General features: G+C 39.4%; 1 protein-coding gene across 3 annotated transcripts in view; it reads right to left on the minus strand.

The window, feature by feature from the left end:
• Positions 1-23391, minus strand: part of MYRIP (myosin VIIA and Rab interacting protein) — a 227107-nt gene that overhangs the window by 18046 nt on the left and 185670 nt on the right. For all 3 annotated transcript variants that reach the window (XM_071735902.1, XM_071735903.1, XM_071735904.1), the window contains exons 9-11: positions 17014-17191; positions 12760-13412; positions 5735-5974 (exon numbers count right to left, since the gene is read on the minus strand). In XM_071735902.1, the coding sequence (XP_071592003.1) occupies positions 5735-5974; positions 12760-13412; positions 17014-17191 (1071 nt within the window). The remainder of the gene's footprint in view (positions 1-5734; positions 5975-12759; positions 13413-17013; positions 17192-23391) is intronic.

Genomic DNA, 23391 nt, shown 5'->3' on the forward strand with positions numbered 1-23391 from the left:
TATTGAGGCCAGGAAGGGTGAGAATTAGAGGCACAGCAACATCACCGCCTGCTTTTGAAAGCTTTATTCAAAAAAAAGAGTTTATGGTTTCAAAGCAACTATTTTGCTTGAAATGGAAGAATCAGATTTTGATAAACTTAGAATCAATTTTCCCTACCAAAGACCACTAAATAATAGTAAAAACATGGGTGAAATTTCTTGAATGGGATTTTTGTCCAGAAAACTACCTAACCCTCAGTTTAAAACAGAACATACACTTGAGTGCTTTGTTGAACTGAGGGATTAAAGTTTTGGATCCATAAAATCAATGGCAAGATTAAAGTCTCATAACTTCTGTAAGAAAAAGTCAGTGTTTCACCTTCCCTAACCAAAATCTTTTTTCTCTGCTGTCAATCAAATTATCTGCATTTCATAAACCTTAACAATAAATTTTTACAATGCTGCCCACATTCAGATTTTAATCCTGGACTCTGGAAGACTGCCCATAAAATTAACATCACTATAAAAGCTATGAGACACCAAAACACAAGTATCACTCTGAGCATTTTGCACACAAAAATGTGAAACAACAGGCACACAAATAGCATCTAAATTTTTCACCCTGGAAGATGCAATCATATTACACTACTCAGTTTTATTAGCATAGACATAGTAATGTAGTAAAGCTACTATACTTTTGCTACTGCATTTTCTTGCTTAAACAAGCCATGGGGCTCTGGCTCCTCTAAGAACTTTTACTCGGTCATTTTACTTCAGACATATGAAGTAAATATTATATGAAGCTTCCTATTAACCCCCGTCTGGCTCAACACACCAACAAATTATCCAGGAGCTCCTCAGCAATGTTTTCCATTCAGAGATTTGTAAGATAACAATCACAAAACCTACTACAAGATCCTCTGTGCAGACAGTGCCTACACCAGCACAAATGATTATGGGAATCTCAGTCACCAGGACACACAGGACCTCTCTTGTTTAAGCACTGCTCTGGTACCATCAGAGCCAACCCAACTGTGACACTGTGACCTCTGGGAGGTATTCAAAGCCCTGCGCATGTCCACTGCCATTCTCCAGCTCTGTCAGTGCTGTGACAGAGTATTTCTTTCCAGTGACAAAGTCCCATGAGCTTCCCTGTGCCTGATCTCCCTCACTGAGCCCTGGCCACACTCTCCATGTCCACCAGGATGCACCACATTAGGGTGCTGGGCTGTCTCTTCTGCTGTGGTAACATGCACACCCCAAACACAGGCAAATTTTCTAACAATCTCATTATATCACTAGGTAGAAAGTGCTCATTTAACTGGTGAAAAACGTAAGATGTACTCTCTCAAAACAAACAATATATGCACATGAAGATGATGCTTGTAGCACATACTTTTCCCCCAAGTAAAGCTTTACAAAATCAAAGATGAATAAAATGTTTCAGGAGAAGGAAAGCCTAAATATTTTATGGAAAGAATATTTATGCTGTTATTCATACTGTCAATCAGCTTGAGAGGTTTCACTTAGGAAACAGGATCTCAGTGTGCTACTTAATAAACTTGCTTATAGGCTGTCATTCAGGGAATGATATCCTGTGCCCAGTCATGAAAAGAGCAGGATTTAAACAAAGTTGCTAAGCTTTGGCTTTACGAGTGGTTGAGCAGAAGTAAATGCATGAAGCGATTCAAAGCTATTCCTCCAGCACACAGAATGTTGCATCAAACTAATGCAAAGAGGAGAAAAACTCAGCTTTACTACTCAAGTTTAATTCACTTGCTCATTTCCATCTGTTAAGCGTGGAGTATAATGCAGAAGGAGACTAAAACAGAAACATAACCAAGTTTTTAACACCTACTTTAGCTTTTATGCTAGATGGGGCAATTTGCAAATATGGCAGAGGCTGTTGCATTTTTTAAACAGTATCTCTACAGTTAGGTTAGGTTAGATGTCCTTCAAAATTCAGTCTGCATTAGGCACTTCTGAAATTGCCTGCTAGAAGGTAATTCTGGTTTATACCATGAAATATAGACCTGGCCTATTCATCTTCATTAAAAGATGAATGCATTAAAAGAGAAGGACAGAGGACAACAACAACTAAATACATCCCATGTATCATGCTTGCCACTCTGAGGATCAGTATCATTAAGATACAAGGGGATTTACAGTTGGTTTTTTTTCTTAAGGTGTTTGGTTAGAGGCTGGGGATGGAGAGTGGGGTAGTAAAGAAAACAAAACCAAAATGAAAAAAATCACCAAAAGAACTGTGAAGCTCCACAAGACCATCTTAGGCAATCACAAGGTTAGAAATGTTGAAAATGACTGTGCTTAAGGTTGAAGTGAATTTATGTCTGAGGCATTAAATTAACTCACGTTAATTAAATACCTAAGTATCTCACATGAATTAAATAATTAATACAAAGGTCAGCATTTCCAAACTCTTATCTTAAAGGCAAACATACAATTCAAGAGCTTAGCTTAAGGTGAGAACTGAGAACATATAAAGACTCAACTTCAGCTAACCCCCCTGTTCAAGATATGCCAGTTCTTGCCTTTGCTATAGATCTTGAAATATTAAATACTCCTTTTAAAGCACCCACTCAACATGTGATTATATGAGATTCCCAGCTCCTATTAAATACAGAAGTCAAGATTTTTAAATCTGCAGATGAAAGTCTGCCCACAGATGAAAGTCAAATTTCCATGAGCACCAGTTACTTAATTTCCAGTGATTCAGTTAAAAAATACATGTGTTTTGAAATCTTATTCTGTGGTCAGGTGTACTGTATCTATGAATTCCCCGTGATTTAAGGTTGCTCATCTGTTTCAGAATAAGCTCAAGAAGACTAATAGTTAACAAAAACAAGCAGCATGGCTAAAATATGAGCAACATGGCTATAATATAGTATTTAATTATTGTTCAGGAGTTCAAAGCAGATTGTAGGCACATAGGGTCTCATTTTAAGGGCCCAGAATTAGTGCTTCTGTATAACCAAACTCTTCTTTATAGCTAATTTGAAATTTGATGCCTAGGTCAGAAATCTGGGACTCTGGCTGAGAATTCTAAGTGTAAGTCTAAAAGATCTGTAATTCCCTATATAAGCATTCTTTAAAAATCAGGCTTCTTAAAGAGATAGAACATTGGGACCTATGAATTCTAAGGCATCTAAAGTTGCTGGTTTCTTGAAAATACATTTTCTATGCTTGTCTCCATTCAGAAATGCTGTCTACTCATCTTAAAGTTATTGCATGTTTTATGAGTTTAGCTAGGTCTTTGTATTTTAAGTTGCCATAGCCACAGCTGCTATTATGCACTCTCATCTTCAGTATTTAATTGGAAGATGTTGGTTAGCCATCTTTCCAAAGAGAAAGCACATGTCAGAAGATTTTTCCATAACCTTTAAGGACAACTGTCATGAATAAGAATTAAAGCAGCCTTCTTGCTTCTCTACAGCTGGAGCAAGTCCCACTATCAATTTTCCCAAAGTCATGACCATGAATAGTACTGGGATATTTTGTTTCTTTATTATAGACAGAAGGAATATATATTGCAGCCATGAATGGCTAAGACCTTTATTTTTTTCCATGCAAACCCTATTAAGAATTAGGAATGCCAAGATTTCCTTTCTACTGAACTTGGAATGTCTCTTTTTAAAAAAAACTTACGAAATTTTTACTTTCTTCCCCCTGACCTCCAAACAGCTATTTATACACATTAAAGAGATACTCCTTGAGTCTTCTCTAAGTTAGACAAGTTCAGGTCTCTAAGCCTCTCCTCATATGACAGATACCCCAATCTTTTAATCTTCTCTGTGGTCCTTCACAGGACTCATTGCACTATGTCCAAGTGCTCCTTGTACTGTGGAGCCCAGAACAGGATACAGCACTCCAGAAGTGGTCTCACCAGTATTGAATAGTTGGGAATAATCACCTTCTTTATTCTGCTGGATGCCAACGGCCTTCTTTTCTGCAAGTGCACAATGCTGGCTTAAGTTCAACTTTGTGTCTACCAGGACCCCTATTTCCTCTGCCAAGCTGCTTCCCAGCCAGATGGCCTCCAGCCTGTACTGGTGCGTGGGATAATTGCTTTCCAGGTGCAGGACTTTGCAATTCCATTTGATGAATTTAATAAAATTCTGTTGGCCCATTTCTCCTGTCTGTCAAGGTCCTCTAAATGACAACAAAACCACTTCATGTATCAACTACTTCTTCAAATTTAGGATACGCTCTGTCTCATTGGCTCTATCAATAACCAAGATGTTAAACAGTACTGGTCCCAGGATTGACCACTGGGGTACACTGCTAGGGGCTGGCTTCCACCTGGATTTCAAGCCCCTGATGGCAACCCTTTGAGCCCAGCTTCAGGCAGTTTTCAGTCCACCTCACTGTGTACTTATTCAGTCCTTACTTGACACAGTTTGTCTGTGAGGATCTTATCTGAGATCATGTTGAAAGTCTTGTTATAGTAAAAATGGAAACATCCAGTGCTCTGAATAGCTCAGATTACCACAGTCTTTCAAAGGTGAAAAAGGGTGGCTTCATGATGACATGGGCCAGCTCCCTCAGCTCTTGTGAGTGCATCCCCATTGGGTGCCATCTATGTGTGTCACCCATTTTGTTGAGGTGTTCATGAATTTGATCCTTCTCTACCAAGGGCAAGTCTTCTCTGCTGCCGACTTTTCCACAGGCCACTGCAAGAGCAAGCCCTGCTCTCTCCCATCTGATTTTTGCTGCTGATATATCTGCAGAAGTCCTTCTTACCTCCCTTTGTGTCCCTCACCAGATTACAGTCCACGTGGACATTTACTTTCCTGACACCATTCCTGCACACCTGGACAGTGTCCTATCATCCACCTGGATCATTTGATCCTCCTACCTCCTGGTGCATTAGCTCTTTGCAACATTTGAACAAAACACCTTGTAAATGATGAAGAACTGATTTCCTTTAGAGAGTTGTCTACACCGCCTGTCAAAGCCAAGCCACTGTGCAGACAAAACTCAAGAGGTGAATCAAGACATACATCAGACAGGAATGAGCCTAAGTGGATCTGAGGGATAAGCTTGCTTGACTGGCAAGGGGAAGTGCTGGGCTTCTGGAGCACCAAAATCCAAGCACAGCAGATGATCTGAAGAGAAATTCAGAGGTAAAAAGGGAAGAGGGCAGGTAGTTAAGTCCTGTGGAGTGACAATGAAAACAGATGTCTCATATAAATGGCCCAAAAGGAAGATCACATACATTACCAGAACTGACTGTAGAATATGTTACTACCCACTGAGGCCTATAAACTTACTGAGAACCAGGGTGGGAATGATTTTAGGATGCACAAAATACTCCAATAGAGTTGCAAAAGAAGACACAATGAACTACATGACACTAAAACAGAAGCACATAAAAGGACTAAAAAACCACACTTAAACCAGCTGGTTAGCAAGAAGGAAAAAAGAACGGGACACGTTTTTACATAAAAATGTATAAGCTGATTCTCAGTCAGTATAAAATGACATAATTCCATTCATGTCAGTCAAAGGCTTATCACAAAAGCTAAGTTCACTGCTTTGAATTGATGCTGTAGGCTTACTGGAAGGAACACACACCTTAATTGAAGTTTTACCTGCAAAAAGGTGGTAGGTGCAGACCCAGCATAAAGGACCGTGGTTTTTTTGAGCAACTGTGTTTAATCTTCTAAACAAAAGTCCTCTTTCTACATTCTAACTTTTACAATACTGGTCCCACTGCTCCACAGTGACTGCTTACCTTCTTTAACTCTTCTTGAATACTTCTGCCATTTTCTTCTGAGGAGAAACCTTCCTTTTGGTTTTCAGGGTCCATTCTAGGTTCTGACTCTTGCTCTTCACCAGAAGATGTTTCCTTGTCACTTATTTTAGCAGCGAGCTGAAATAACCTGGATTTAAGCTCCTCTTCCATAACTTCAGACTTGATGTTATGATGCTGATCTTCACTGCTTACATCCGTTTCTGATAAATCATCAAAATCCTACAAAGGTATTAGAAGAACAGTATAATTACTTTATAGGTACAGAAAGGAAAACAAATGACATCCTAGAAAAGTATAGGTATAGTTTTCAGGGAAGCTAGAAAGAAAACACACTAAGTATGTTGATTAAAAAAATAACGTCTTTAAAGAGGAAATGTCAGTAAACTCACGCCTGTGGGACTGTATCATTCCTGCTTACTTTACTATGAAGAAAGGACCTACCAAGACTAAAAGCTGTATTCTCTCTGCTCTCCATTTGGACATACATAAACAGGAGATTTGCTTTGCACAGCTACTCTCTCTGCAGCCCCATCAGCAGTACTTATGGATGGACCCATTACCTCCAGCATTCATGGGAAACGTTAACTCTGATAACTCTCTTAAACCTTACCCCAGCAAATTGCTCTTAATGGATTGACAGATCGTGTTCATAATGTCAGTCCTCATCTCTCACACAGTAAACTACACTATGTGGTCTCTAGCAATTTCACAGCTTTCTGGAGAATTTTTAAATGCAGTTACCCATGAATCAATTACACAACTAAATTATTGCTTTATAGCTCAGCTTCAGGATACAGAGGACCCTTTGGAAAAATCAAGATTTGAGAGTATTTGACTAACTATAATAGAAGGAGAATGGGCTTATGTTGAAATTCATTCTTTTCCCTAACAATCAGCTTCTGCAGAATAAAAACCCTTTTATGCCAAATGAACTTTGAAGCTGTTCTGATTAAGTTCAAGAACAAGATTCTAATCAGTATGTTTCCACTTCAGTTTCATAATAAGTTACAATATGCTTTTACACGACTGGTGTAATTTAATCTTTTTAATTAAAAATCTGTATTTATTATAATGGCACTTCAGATTGTAATGAGATTTTTTTCAGACATCTCCTGCATGTCATTCAACAACTCATTGCAACCCCTGCCAACAATCTGCTAATGAAAAATACCCACAAACTGCTACTACTATAAAAAAAAAAATCTGAAAGTTGTTCCTGTTCATCAATTTTTACCCATGCAAGAAGCAATCACAGTTTACAGGATTTACAAGAGAGAAAGCACGGCTAAACCATGTGCTTGTATTTTAGGAGAAGACAGTTTGGTAGAGATGAGCTATTTAGAGGCAGGTATCTAGTCTAAGCTAATAAGCAGAATCCCTCTTTATTTGAGGTACCTCCATTTATTTAATAGGCACCTCCAAAAAGCTACTTTCATCTACCAAAACATGTGGTTTAGACTTGTTAGTGAGCTCTGACAGCTCAGCACCAGGGGTAGGGGCTTCCTCTAGCAGTGTCTAGGCAGGAAGAGTATAGATGGTCTTGGCGTTGAGTCCACAAGGGAGAGAAGAAAAAATCCCATTCTATGCAGAGATCTGAGGAGATCAAGTTTGCAAAGACAAAAGCTTTCTATTCTTGTTTAAACAAGCTGATATAAATAATGTATAAAATCTAGTGGCTGGCAGTCCGGGGGACAGGTTTTCTCACATCCCCACCTGATTGCTGTACCATGAATGAAGTACTGACAGAGTTCATCTTGCAGGAAGACATGTATGAGTCCCAGAGAACACATATATGATTCCTCTGGGGCTTTTAACATAAAGTTAATACACATTCCCTTGTGGAAGTGACAAACAGTTCATTTGAAGAATCCCTAGTGACAACAGCAAAATCATAACTCCTCCTGATCCTGAAAAAACAGTCATCCTAAGACAAAAAATATTGCCTCTACCCAAAGCTCAGGGAAACCCCATAGAGCCCCCCAGCTGACTTCCCATGTAATTTGGAGGAATACCTGGCAGCACAATATTGCTAAGTTGCCCAGCTTCAGCAGGATAAAAAATGGAGGATGTAGTTTTATGAAACTAGGTGAGCTAAAGTAACAATCTAATGCTGCCAAGAGTGTCATCTTGAACCTTCCTGTTACCTATTTACCCAGTTGGGGTGAGTCACATAGGCTCAGCAAAGGGGTCAAAATGAGTGCTGGATTTAAGTAAGAGATACTGGATCATGCCAGAGGAAGGTGGAAGCAAGGCCAGAAGGCAGACAGGAAGGAGGTATTCCTCTTTTGGCAGCAGCAAGCTGCCATGTTACCTTAGCCTCACGAAACACCATTATTGAAATATTCCCAATTCTATCTTATGCTTTCACACATTTATCAAAGGATTTTCCCAACTCACTGGCTGGGAAATTTAAAGGGCTTTTCTGATACATTTGCCAGCACAGGTGAAAGGTGTGAGCTGCCTTAGCATCCCTAGGGCTTTATTCCACAGTAGCTAAATTTGCGTTTATGAATACGAAACATTTCTTGGGGGAAGATTCGTATTGAGAGTATTGATTTTAATCCAAGTGGATCCAGGTATAACTATTATCAACCTTCCTGTTTTCCAACTTGTTAGTTGTTGCTTATACACAGGGATAGTGATATCCTACAGTGCTACAGTTTGTGGTTTCTATTTCAGGTAGGCTGCTTGGCTTGTGTGTTGAGCTTTTCAGATGCTGGCAGTGAACTTTTTGTGGGGGGATCTTACCTCATCATGGATTAATAGATAAAAAAATGCATTAGACAATAATATGGATGCATTAGGACAATAATAAAAATCTAATAAATACATTAAAAGGTACTATTATTACTTATTTAATAGATGCTTTCTTAAGCTTAATTATTCTTTACTGTTTATACTTTGTCTGTATCTGGTGAGTTTAACGACGTCTTTGTGTTTGTATAATTCATTGAGTAAATTCCCATTATTCCCATTTGCACCTATCAGCAACATATGATACTAACATCTGCAAACAAGAATAAAGTCTGCCACTCTATCTGCAGCAGAGCTTCAGTGAGTCAGCAGACTCACACAGCCACAAACCCAGACTCACTAGAAGAAAAGCAAATGTTTCTAATGCATTGAGTCCCCTAGCAGACAACAAACCAGGAAATACACCTTTTCATATGCACAAATCCTTGCATGCAAATGGTTGATAATATAATCCTGAGCAGAAAAAAAAAAAAAAAAGTCCTAAAATTAAACAAGCAAGCAAGCAAAGTACTGGCTTGGAGGCTTCAGAACCAAATCCATGTTACACTATAAACTCCTGGGAAAAACACTTTGCTCATACAGGAAACAAAAATAAAAAATAGTAGTTTTTAAGAGAAAGCATAAACTGGGAGGTTTGCAGGCAGTTTCTCAGGCGGTGTAGTATCAGGTCAGGTATTTTCAGTAACTACATCCCAAGCGCCATCCCGTGGGGATCAGCATTTCAGCAGCACTCACTCCAGACAGGAGGGCTGGAATTTACAGGAGGGGTGTCTCCTGTCTCCAGATTAATGAAGCAAACTCATCACGAGAGCACTGCTTTTACTTGGCGCAATTAAGCCACTCCACAGAAATAAAAGAACTGCAGCTATGCTAAGCAACATCTCCTCCTCTCAAAAAGATAATGAAAGCCAATATTTCAATTTTATTATCACTAGTGACATAATTTCTTAGTATTATTAATACTAACGACAGCAGAGGGAGATTGGTGGTTTGAGTTACAATTTCTTGTCAAAAGATACAATTTGAAAAATAATTATCATTAAAAGCAATGTTGTATTTCTCAGTTCATTTCTCACAGGAAAACAAGCCTTCTGTGGTACCTAAGCAATCAGGTTATCAGAAATTTATTACAGTAGGACCTTGGTTTTATGGGACAGTCTGCATGTCTTCTTTCCTGTACTTGCTTCATGACTGTGAAGCAGGGTTGTCTCCAAGTAAAGCAGGTTGTTCTTCTTCCTATCATTAAAAGGCAAATAGTTCTCCCCTAATACAGTGCATCTTGACATCCATTTGCAGGTTTCCCTTTTTATATCACTCCAGATTTTATATAAAAATTATCTCTCAGTCACAAAGTCAGCATTCCAGAGTTGAGTCTAAAATTCACTAAATGAAAAAAACCCAAAAAACCAAAAAAAAACCAAACCACCCCACAAAAACCCCACAGCATTATGTTAATCTAAGTACTGGTCTTGATTTAAAAATACCTTATTTTTAATAGAAATTCAGAGTTATGAAATAGACACAACTGTTCCAGAATATTATTGCTTACAATTCTCTAGATTTGGAGCAGGAAAGGGCTCATTTTCACTTTACAGTGAGTGTCCAAGAGCAGGAAATAAAGAAAATGACCCCCACTATTTGAAAATTTAAAAAAGAAAACCCAACTCTAAGACTGCTAAACTGAAATCCTGTTCTACAATTCTAAATCATAAAGGTTATCAAATTGTCATGTTAATATTACAATGCAATAAAATAGGATTATTATAATGAAATAAAATCAGGAAAATGTATGTTTCTTCATCATGACTTACATATGCTCAGCTGTTCAGCATCTAATGTGTAGATGCAACATGGTTTAGAAGAGCATTATGTATGGTTTCTGTAAATTCTGTATAACCTCAGCACATGAAAATCTGTAACTGGTTTAAGACTCCACAGTGAAGCTTCCCTGAGTTTATGCTGTCAGCAATTCTCTGTGCACCTGAACAATCATTTTGCACAAACTCTACATGTAGAGCGCTCCCTGCTGCAGCCTGAGTCATTTACCAAGATCAATACATTACTTTGGGGATTATATGAAACCCTGACATCCTTTCAATCTCATTTTCCTAAGTAACATAAATGATGTCTGGCTAATTTATTATCATACCTCAAATCACGTTCATTACACCCACTATCATTTTAGTTGCTTCCTAGAATTGCTCAGCCATGCAACATCCTTGCTATAATCTGTATCCAGTCCATTCCTGCTCCCAGCAGCACTCCTGTACCAGAAACTGGAGTAACATTTCTCCCAGTGTGGGCACCAACTGCCAATCCAGCAGCCAGGGAGTGTGTGGATGTCCAAACATGAACTAAATGTATGCAAAACAACCCATATATAAACTTTCTAGTGAGAATTTCACTGCTTTAAGCTCAGTGGCATGACCCTGAAAGCAGAGTGCATCCAGCTGCTCCACGGAGAGCAGGGCAGCAGGAACAGTCCTTCAGCCTCAGAAGTAAAATGAGGGGGAGAACAGAATCCCAAACCTTGTATTTTTGAGCACAAGAGGTATAAGCAGCACTTAAGATGCAAAACAGCTCACAGAAGAGCTGAAAACAAAACCCAAAAACATTTTCTGCACAAGCTTGCACTTTGAAGCACTCAGTAAGCAGGTGAAGGATGCCCTCACATATATCTGGAGGCACACTATCCTTCTGTTCTCCACTGAAAGAACATCTCCAGGACATCTTCCCCGTGAGCTCTGCTCTTCTATACTCTGCAGAGCAGTAGTGACTTGAAAGCCACAATATGAATACAGACACATAGAATATCATAGAATGGCTTGGGTTGGAAGGGACCTTAGAATGTGCAAAAATATGCAAAGCCAGAAAGGGAAATGTAGAGATCTATGTACAAAATATGGTATTTGTGCAGCCCCTGGAGGCTCTGTAATTCTGCCTGATGTCCTAAGAAGTCATTAATGGCCACTGATATGTTGTGAGAGTACATTATCATATATAACTCCCCTTCAACAACTGTACATTATAAACATATGAAGATATGAGTATAAACAAATCAGTAGAACACCCAAACCCGTCTCCTAAAAGCAAATGGAATAGACACAAAATTAACAACAGTTTTTCCAGTTTAAAAAAAACAACAAACTACTGAATTCCGAGAATCCTAATCTGGATTTATGCTCAGCTTTACTGGTGTCTTTCTATTGTATATATGGGGTAGTAGCAGAAAGAAAAAAACCCACAAGTTCCAGGCATCCTAAAATTGCTTAGATGGCTTTAAAGGCTTGATCAAGTTGCTTCTAGACAGGAGCACAGAGGGAACACAGCACTTAGCTCCTAGCTTCAGGCTTACCATTACTCTACTTCAATGATGCTGCTACAGGATTTGAAAGGGGTAGGACATGGGAAATGGAACTGGACAAGGGCTCAGTATTTTCTTCAGCCAGCTGGGTAATTTGTTAGAAGTGTGCTTGCACTGCTAAAAGAATCTGAGCACACAGCTGGGTCCCTTACATACCATCAGTCCCAGGCTTGGACAAATTCCAGACGGATGTCTTGGTTTTCTGGTTATCCTATACTTGTTTTAAAGAAATGTTTTTGGAGTGCTTCAAGTTGTACAATCAATTATTCTAACTTTGAGATCTTACGTTCTGTTTTGCTGGGGTTTTTTTGCTTTTTCTTTTTTAATCAAATAACCAATGATTTAAATGGAAGTAATATGTAGACACTTACCCTCACACACCAGAACTCCTAAGCAAGTGACCAATTAAAAGCAGACATTGCTTGGATCATACTTCGAATCCAGCCCTTTCTGAATTCCTGCTGCTCATTAGCTTTATCCCTTATCAGAACATTTGCAAAGAGCACACAGAAGTTTCCCAGGGATATTAGTTATTTCTTAGTTGAAGAACAAATGTTTAAAAATACCCAAACAACCCAAAAGCAACAAAACAGCTAATTAGTCAGTATTTGTTAGCTGTTGGCAAAATCTGTGTTTTTTTAAGACCATCGTGTTTTACATCATTGACCAATAATGTCATTGATCAGATGGAGAAAGAGTCAAAGCCTGTTCATTGTAATTGTGAGACTTTACCATTGCTTCTTCTCAGTTACGAAGCATAATGAGGATAAAGCTTGCAAGAACACTCCACCTCCCACTCACCATTTACATGTCATTGCCAGTAGAGCTCTATTAGTTTTGCCCAGCTCTTTTTGAGATTACATTTAGTAAGTTTAAGCAGAGTTACCTGACTTAAGTTCATCTTGTTGGGATTTGTGCAGTTTTCTCCGTCACATAAGTCTTGAGAAATCGCTTTGCTCTTCCTCCATCTTCTTGATCTCTTTTCTAAATCATAGCAGACTTCTTCAGTCTCACTGCTGTCTGAATACTCCAAGCTGGTTGCCTGAGGATTGAAATTTACATCCAGTTCTCCATGGAAATGCTTTTTTTCCATTCTGGGCATATCGCTTTGAGTCCTGCTCTGTAACCAGAGAAGTTTACTAGATCCTTTAGCTTCCTGGGATGAGTTTACTGAAGATGTTTCAGAATCAGAGAGCAGTGTCTCAGTATTGGTGTATAATCCAGAGGAAGGGGAGGTCACTGGCTGGTACTGATCATTGCCATAAACCCATTCAGTACCATACTGGGAATTGGTATAATAGAAATCGCCCTGCAGTTGCCGAGGTCTCCGACGCAGCTTGTTCAAGGCCACATTCCAGTCATAGTCATCCTCACTGTCTGAGCCCATCTCATCATAGGCAGACACAATGCTGGATTCATTCTCCAAAGCTTCAAATACTTGACTCTTTGGCTTGGCGAGCATTCGAGGACGAGGCAAAGTGACATTCTGCAGAGCTACCCAGTTCCCATCAGTGCTTTGAAAAACAGAGGGTGGATGATCTGTGAAAATGAAACAAGAACAATTATCACTACATGATCACAGGTTCATTTTACTTGCCCGTTTGTGACCAACTGACCACAAATTGGGAGGGTTCAACAAAACTAACAAACAGAAGTGTTGCTGCTTCCTGAATTCTCTTATCTTGGAAGCCAAGCTGCTGTCCTTTTAAAATTCTTAGTGATGACTATTTAGAATGTGAGAACACTGATCAGAGCTTTTGCCACAAGAATTATTAGGAAAGGCTGACAGAAAATCAGTATGTAGATATGTATAAATCCTGTGTTTTGCAAATGTCTTTGATTCTGTGTGCACTTCTGGTCTCCCATCTTGAAAAGGAAGCTGTAAAAATGATGAGAGAAGAGCACAAAGGCTGCACCAGGTTCTAAGCCAGCTTCCATTAGAGGAATTATTATATAAGCCAGAGTTCTGCCATCTGGAGGAGAGAAGACTGAGAGGACACAGGTTAAAAGAGAGAGGGGAATCTCTTCCAGCCTAACTACTAGAGAACATGATGTGAAACTAGTGAAATCAACATTCCAAACAAGTAAAAGAAAGAAGTGGGATGAAATGGGTACCAGACCTGTGGAGCTTCTTGCCTGAGGGTGTTATGATTGCTAGAAATTAACCTGGGATATATCAGAGATGTCTATGGACATGGAAGAGAAGCCCACTGAGGTTTACTGAATGCAGAAACACTCTTCTAGCTGAGGTAGTCATTAGTGTTTGTGATCCTCCCTCCTAAGTTCTGGAGGGAGAACTAGGAGCCTACTCAAAGGCAGCATGAAAAACATTTGCTTTCTCCTAATCTTTCCTAGGCTCTTGTTCATGGTTACCTTTGCTGCTGTTGTTTCCTAGAATAAATGTGCTTTTTGCCTGACTCAAGCACTGCTGCTCTTGTACTCAGACTTTTTCAGAGTATGTTTTACAACTCCAACAGAAAAACAAATGCTACTAATATGCTGTATAACTCAAAGAATTGCATTTCTTCTAAATTTGGGTTCCATTTTCAATTGAACTTGAAAAGTCCCTTCACGGGAAACATGAATGTGTGATGACTCTACCTCCCACAGCAGTTGAATAAATATATAATGCCATGAATTTACACAGTAATCTCAGCCTACTGAATGAACTTTTCAGCCTTACAAATTTGCCATTTCCAGAAAACTGTACAAATGCTTATTATAAACTAATAGTTTTCTAAAACTGTAAAAAGAACTTCACTATTTAAAAATGGAAGAAGTAAAATACGGAGAGTGTTGTATATGATATTCTAGCATCCTCCATTACATGATTACAAACATTGTTCCTTCAAACAAAGAAAAGAGCTCTTCAAGATCCAGACCTCCAGCAGCAATTGAATTCAGCTGCACATTACTCACAGGTAATGCCCTGGAGTTCCACATCATTACACCTTTTTTCTCTCCCAAGCCATATTCCCTTGTTTGATTTAGCACCAACAACATCAGAATTGGTCAAACTTCTCAGTTAACTGAAGAAAGACAAGACAGGAGCTGATTACATCTTAGAGGTTAAGCAGGGTGGAACTACACAGAGAACTTTATATTCAGAAGGCTGACTTAGTTTTATCCTATTCAAGTTCCTTCAAATGCTCCCTTTCTGATTTTAAGAAAAAAAAGTAATTTGCTTGAAAGAATGGATTTTGCACGCAATTATTTGGATTTATAGCATCATTCATCCATGTGAAAATGAACATAGATTTAAGACATCTCATCGTGAAACTATTGGTACAGGGGAAAAAGCTTTAATCTGTGATTTGGCTCTTTGGCCATCATTTAAACCAGTGTAAACCACAATCAAAATTAATTGTGATTTGCTTTTTGTTATGTGACAAAAAAGTCCACAAACTCTTGGCTGAGATTTCTGTCATTTTCTGGATCCTAATGCAGAGCTGCTTACAACTGCACAGGTGATATCCTATTTAGATAAATTAGCACAATCAGGTATTTACTATAAGCTCAAGAGGCACCACAGTTTCATCACAAATGTGGTTCTTAGATGAACGAAAGGGAACAAATACTCTGAGCAGAGCATCTGAAAGGGAACTCAGTCAATTTGTCATTCTTCTGTGGTTAGGCAATTGTTAAGTACTAAATTGCTCAACAATGAATTCAATGGAGTTGAAGTGGGTTCTTAAATTTAAGCATCCAATTATCTGCTTTACTGAAAATAGACCTTCCACTAGAATGGCCAGGGAAACAACACTTCTGATGGGGGTTGAACAAGCCTTTTGCAAAGCAACACATTTACTTACATACTTCATTAAGTCAGATTTCTGTATTACTTTACTACCATTTTGGGAGTTGAGGGCAGGAGGAGTATTGTAACTATTTAAATTTTACTCTCAGTGGCTATCAGCTAGCATTACAGGTAAATGAATTACATTGATGGGCAGCCCCATCCCTGGTTCCCACTGCACCCAAACAGGTATTTTGGCTGCTTCTGCTTGCCCGTGCCGAGCTAGCCAGCTGTGGGACTTGTGGCACCAGTAAACTCACTCTACAAAAGAGAAGTTTTCTGCTTGTTTGTTTTCATGAACCCCTTTTCTACCAGGGTCAGACAGGTTCTACAGACAGGTCACAAGAGAAGGAGCAGGAACCAGCAGACTCTGCAACGGGAGAACAACAGCAGCAGCAAAGCTGCATTTGCTGTTCCCTTCACTTGGAGCCAGGGGCTCTGTTGCAGTGAGCATTTCAGCCCTTCCCCTTTTGCAGCTGTGGGGATGAAAACTGAACAGCTCTTCTGTGCAGCAGTTGTCTGGTGCTATGCTCTTGTAGCCTCATGAACACTACAGCAAAAACAAGACAGGCAGCGGAAATGGGATTGCCCCAAGAGCAGGAACCACCAAAACCAGCCTTTACTTATCTCAGAGTAAGGAAAGAATGGCATTCCACCCCAGGGTGCTGATCCAGAAGTGGGACTGACTTAGGAAACTCCACACCATCCATATTCACACTCACACTTAATGCACAGAAAGACAGGGGACACAGATCTAGGGAAACTGCTGGTCGGTGAAGTTCCTGTTCACACAGCTCCCTCAAACTTGTGTGGAAGCAGGAGTTGGTATTGGTGCACACAACTCTGCATTGATAAATTCATCAAAGTTGAAAATAAAGGTGCAAGGAGGAATCGCAAGTGTTAATTATTTCACTGCTTGGTTCACCATGTAACCTCATGAACAATAAACTTGTGCAACACAAGGTAGTCTGTGGGCAGCTGCAAACTCTTTCAACTGGAGGACAGATAACCATCTGACAAAACAGGGTCCTTGGGCTCTTGTGTCCTAAAAGCTCTGGAATGTATCTAAATTAGATGCCTAACATTTCCTAAAACACAAAATTAACTCCTCAAAGGCTCAAATTTTGAATCTTAACTTGGAAAAAATAGAATGGTAAGATAAGCAGTAAAATCATGACACTCAGCATCAACATATAGACATCTTTACATGCGACCTCTGCAAGCACAGCAGTCAGCAGAAATTTCCTGGAGAGGGTCCTCTCTTTAAGTTATATGTATTCCACATATGAGTGAATGCAAAAAAAAAAAAAAAAAAAAAATCATACTCGTACTAGAAATATTTACTTGTTTCATTTAGCCTGTCCACACTTTTCCAGCTGGGTAAGGCAGAAAGCTTGCGTTCCTTTTGTTTCCTGAATTGTCCTTTTTGCTGCCTCCAAAGATCCTCAGTCACAGATGATGCAGGGTCTAGTCCTTTACTGGAAGAATCTTCATTACCCAGGGAAAATGCAGACTGAGACCTCTGTGGGAATAATAATAAAAAAATTAAAAATAGAAATAATTAATTATCAAACTCTTCACCATAATCAGTATGACTATTCAGTTGCCCATGGAAGTGTAGGATCTCCTAGCATGCAGCAATAGTGTTTGAAATAATGTGTTTGAAATAATTGCTTAATCTCTAGGCTGCTTACTTCTGATGCTATGAAAGGAGGCAGGAAATTGTTCATACTACCACACGCCAGATATAAAGAAATAATTAAGGTAAAGCTGTTAAGAATGGGTTTGGTGAGGACAGATATCTAATTGCTTTGACTCAAACTAGCCAGAAAGAGATCCCATTGTGGTGAGACATGATGATCTATTGTTGGCTCAACAGGCCATCTGGAGTAACAATTTGCAGAAATTAAAAATTTTAAAAAAGCAAACAAACAGCCTGTTCCTCGAAAATGTGCAATTCAACTGATTTTAATGCAGAATTCTTTTCTTTGCTAGGACACATAATGTGCTGGGCAGTTTTATGAAGTCTTGCTAATGAAGCCAACACAACCTATAATTGCACATCTATCTGTTTCTAGGAGGGTCACATTTCAAGTCAAAATTATGTAAAATACTTTTGTAATTGTTAATGAGCCTTGACTGCTACTGTGGGAAGACACTTTCCTTTGGATCTGCATAAAGAGATAAGATATTTTAGTTTTGACTTAGGCACTTGGGTTACTTAATTCACATTTAAATTTGGCCAGATTAATAAATAAATAAATAAATGAAAGCTGATTCCAGGAGAATTCACTTTTACATATCTGCTCACATCAAAATTCCAGAAACATGACAACAATATTTTGAGTCAAGTTTTAATATCTGGCTGACACAACTAAATAACAAATTTTGCTACAGCAAAATAAAGAACTTTGCTTTTGATAACTGTGTGTGCTTAGGCAACCTGAATGGCAAGAGATTACTTTTTCAGGTGACAACTAGCTTTTTTCCTATAACTTTTTACCACTCAAAACGTTTAACTCAGCCTTCATAACAGTCAGTAAAGGTGATCTGTATAGGCCAGAGTTCCATTAAGAAGTCTGATTTCAAGTGGCTCAGCTTCTTCATGCAGACCAAGTGGGTGACTCTCAAATCTTCATACGTTTTAACTGTTATTTAAATTACAAAAGGTTAATTAAAACTGTTAATCTCAAAAGGGACAGTCTTTGCCTGCATGATGAGGAAAAAGATAACTTGACTTTCAGCTACTTTCAGGTTCCTTCAGAGCATAAGCATTGCTGTTAGTCCTGGTGGCTTGAAAGCAACACTTATACCACTTTTCTGGCTGCACCTCCTTCCATCCGAAATACTCCTGTGGGGGACTCATGTACTGTGCCAGAAGATATCATTAAGTGCAAATCTTCCTACATCCTTGACTCAGCAGTGTGATTTTGTAACAGAATAAGTAAAAAGAAACACAACTAAGCATCAGAGTTCAGATTGCCTTCGGAACTCTGGAGGAAAAAAAGCCAGGATTATTGTCCCAGAACAAAATATTTTATGTATCTGCAGCGACCACATAAATTGATAAGTCCTGTCCACACAGGAAGACACTGGAGTGTTTCCTTTCAAATTCAGCGGCACAAACTACTAAAAATAAGCTCATAGTACTGTGTAATTTCATTATAGACAATCTTTCAGATGAGTCACAAACCACCTATATTTGAGTGTATATTTAGGCTGTTTCGAATCTCGAACAAGATCTTCCATTGATTATGATTTTCATGAAGGAGATTAATCCTCCTTAACTCCTTAACCCCGTAAAAGGGTCAATAATTTAACACAATACAGACAGGTACATAATTTGTATTGCTACAGGAATTTGCTCAGAAACTTCAACTTCATCCTGCCAGGATATATTGACAACACAAGCTATTCTGCCACAAATTTGCAGCCTGGAGTAGGACAAGTTTTAATTGTGCTGCGGCTCACTTCACTTAGTTGTAAAGCAAGAACTATCTAATCAAGCATTCTTGCAACAAATTAGGTCTTCTTAATGTCTGCAATATCCTCTGATATCTTTGTGTTAAAGTTGTTACTGAAAGGAGTAATTATTGTGGCTGTCACTATTTTTACAGTATCAAGAATATTCCCTCAAGGCACATATTTTTTCCACATATGTGGCAAACACAAAGTGATAAAAGATTTGAAGAATCTCATTTAATCACTTGTATCAATTTTCCCTTATTACTTTAAGAACTGAATCATAGGAAGGAGAGGAAGAACAAAAGAAGAAAACACTGCTACCAGCACTGCCTGGGTAATTTAAAACTAGCTTAGGTGCACCTACACTATAGGGCAGATACATCTTTCAGAAGGACTACAAGATACACAACCTTATGGGATTTAAAAAGGAGAAGATGAGCATGAAGGGCCTAATGCACAAAAAGCACTGAAAACCAAGGATGCACAGAAAAGAAAGTAGACATGGTCCCATGTGGTATAGCAGCCCTAGGTCTCAATAACCTTATCCAAACAAACTGATTATTTTCACTTGTGTGCTGAACACTTGCAGGTCAGGTCAGAGGGAAACGATTCTCTACAATTTCTGCCAACTCACTGTTGAGAGTAGAAAATTGGTATCATGCAGGAAATGATGCTAGTTTCCAGGAAAATCCCTCCAAATGCAACAAGGGATAAAGGTTTTGGTGCCTCCAAAGCTTGTCTTGAGGCCATTTTCATCCTTTTTCTACACTTTATATGAACTTTTGATAAAACCTGTCTTGGACTGCTCTGCTAGAAGAACCACCTCTCCTCAGTGTTCAGTGTCACAGAAAGCTCAAGGAGAGAAAAGTAATGCCAAACTAAAATAGCTTCACTGCACCCCTGCATTCAGATCCTGGAAAAGGATGAAATGATACTACTGAAAGAGGCTGTTGAACAAGCATACTTCTGTACTACTTTAGCTCTTCTCTGGAGTTCTACTATCTGGAGAGATTTAAAAGATCAAGAAGTGACAGTGCTCTAATAGGCTCCAAGTAAGAAGGATAAATAAGAGTAGAGGATTAGGTTTTTTATTGTTCTAAAAGTTTTACTCGAAAAAGTACGTGTGGAAAGGAAGTGTAAATATTCATCCCTAATAACAGTCAAAATCACTGCTAATGACATATATTTAAAAAAAGAGTCAATATTAGGAATATATAATTCTATTCATAAGAGTAGGAAATGTGTAGGAATAGGACAGAAGCACAGGTTGGCATGAGAACAAATCAGACCACACTGGCATAAACACAGCCATTTTTTCTAGAGCACAAAAGCTATTGTTTGTCCACAAGTTTATCTCTAATTACAGGCCTGACTGGTGACTCTGTCTGAAAAGCAAATGACTCAAGACCTCCTTCTGTTGCTTTTGCAATGATGAGCAAACTAGAAAGTGACATTTGGTATGAGGTTACATAGCAAAAGCTCTAATCTTGGTTGACACATTTACATCAACTTCAACTCAGTTGAGCACCACTAACTCAACAGCCCTAAGGCTATAGCCTGGGCTTCAGCAGGGGCTAGAAATCTATGTTCATGCCTGCCCATGCTGCTGTCTTCACTGCCACACTTAGGGGTGGCAGGCAGCAGGACACAGGACAGTGCTGTATTCGTGCCTCCCTTCATCACAGAGACAACAGCCCACGGGGGAGATTTTTCCATCGTGGACATTTGCTCAGGAAGCAACACACTGAACATAAGGGAACTGGATTGAGAAGCCTATCCAAGTAGTGCTTGGATATCCAAGTGCTCCATGTATTTTCCCTGTGCATGGATACAGGGGAGTCCTAAAGGTAAGGCCAGCTGCTCCTCTAAGCTCTTGGATCAGTTTATAATGGAACAAAGGATATATTCCAAACAAAAAGAGAAGTCATGGTCCTGAGTTTTACCAGTTGCCTACAAACTTGGACAGCAACAAGATCTCAGGGCAGAAGAATCAGTCCAGTCTATTTCCCAAAAGGATTCAAGTAATACAGCAGCCTAAATATGATTTTCAAAAGGAGGCAGAAGTGTGGGAGCTTTGGTTCTGATTTATAAACACAGGAGAGGTCAACATGACCCTTTCCTCTCAGCTACACCTACCAGCACCTTTTCTAACCAGAAATTCTAGTTCCTCAGCCAAAAAACTTGCTATTTGGGTGCAATTCTAGGTGTAATTATTTGTGATGAATTATAAGGCAGTCCTGTGTGCCTGCAGTTAGACACTAAGGTACTGCAACTTAGCTTCTGCAATAAATTAGTACATCAGCAGATGGCATTACAACCAAACAGGTCACCTGCTGTGTTCTCTGCACACTCTCCTTCCTTTTTCCTTCTAGGCATGTGCTGCACACTGGCCTGCTGGGCAGTACAGCAATACAGTTACAGTACTGACAGGCATTTCCAAACACTTTTGTTTGATGCATTCCCCACCAAATCCTGCCTACTGGCAGGATTTTTACTTCGAGATGTTTGTTTAAAAAAAAAATTCCAGACACATTATTATTCTCTTTGGGTTTTTTGACCCCTCTTCAGGGAACTTTTGCTGCATAATTACAGCGTGTGGATGGAAAGATCTCAGCCTTCATCCTGCATTATGCTACTGCTAAAAGGAATAGTTTTTTGCATATACAGTCCTGTTGCACTTCTGGCCTTCAGGGGAAAAAAAATGAGGCAATGCACTTTCTGACAATTAAAGAAGGAAGGAGTAACTAAAAGCAATCACAGGTAATGTCTCCTATTAACGGACATAAATATTCCATCTTCTGACTTCTATAACAATTTACAAGTTCATGCTTCTGAACATGGAATAAGTAAAACCAAAATAAGTAACCTGGAGAAAGAACAACTTTTTATAAAACCCACTTGTCAATATTGAGCCAATAATCTACAGATTATTTACCTTGAATAACTGTTTTATAGGCATGCATGCTCCTTAGAGTGATGATATATAGGTTTTGCTCTTCATTCTCCCTCAAAAGCTGACAGACTGTCATCAAAGGGTAATTCCTCTTCTAAAGAGAAGCCAAACTGGTAACTCAAAATAGATCCCCAAACAATTGACTGAAGTCTACAAAGGATATTCTGGATCACGCATGTCTTTCTCCTCACTTCCCTCCTGTTTCACCTTATTTCTTCAGTCTGCTTTACCTAGCAGAAGTGCAATTGATTCTGCACTTATTTCTAGAAGACAAAGGACTCTCACAGCTTCAGGAGGGACTGAGAACCCTGGGGTGAGGGTGCCACACTGTGGCAGGAACCCTCGCAGGCACTGGGATCACGGCACTGGGGCTGAGGGCAGGAAGGGCAAGTCTGGATCTGGGCAGCAGAGTCCTGTGCTGTGCAACCTCTGACCTGTGGGGCAGCTGCTCATTTAGCACAGTAGCAATCCCTAAGCATCTACAGCTAATGCATCCTTTGGTAAGGAAACTCCCACACCAGGAAGAAGACGGTAGGAGCTGGCAAATGGTTCCACTCTGCCACAGCCTATTTATCCCTGAAAGTGATTTTTGTTCTGTTCAAATGTATGCAGTCCAGACATTTAGCAGTGGGAGTGAAATACCATGGGTTTCAAGCATCTGTTCTCTAGTTAATCTGGTCCACGGCAGAGTATCTGTTAACAGCCCTGTGGCTTCTGAAAAAGGACAAGAACAGGCAGATGAATGGGAGATTCTCACACTCCATTGAAAAATACCCCTCCTTTCTTCATGACCTGACCTTTAGGTCTTGTTAGGATATACCAGATAACAGGACACAGGAGGCTGGAGGAAAGCAAAGATGTCTGCTCCCTCTCCTGCAAAAGCCTTACAGCATCTGCCCTTCCAGGGTCTGCCCAAGCTGCCTTGTGCACTACTGACACAGCCATAGTCTGGCTGCCCTTTAGGGGAGTTTAACATTCTTCTGCTGGCCCTTTATGCAGCTGATCCCTTAAAAGCATAATTTCTTTAAAAGGAGTATGAAGATAACACTCAGTTTACCAGGAACAGGCCCATCAGCAGTATGAATTGTGCAACCATGTAATAATATGTAGAGGCATCTTTGGGTGTGCATTGCTTTTGGATCAGTTTGATTAGTTGGCCTGGAGGATCCACAGATGGGATACGAGGAAGAAAGGCAGGAGGTTATTCCTCAATAAACCCATTGCTGCTGAGCATGCAAGTAGCTCCACAAATCACTATGCCAAAGGATAATTCATAGTGTTTGAGGGACTTTCCTCTCCCTCAA

The sequence above is a fragment of the Heliangelus exortis genome, chromosome 2 (assembly GCF_036169615.1).
Source record: "Heliangelus exortis chromosome 2, bHelExo1.hap1, whole genome shotgun sequence".
Lineage (NCBI taxonomy): Eukaryota > Metazoa > Chordata > Aves > Apodiformes > Trochilidae > Heliangelus > Heliangelus exortis.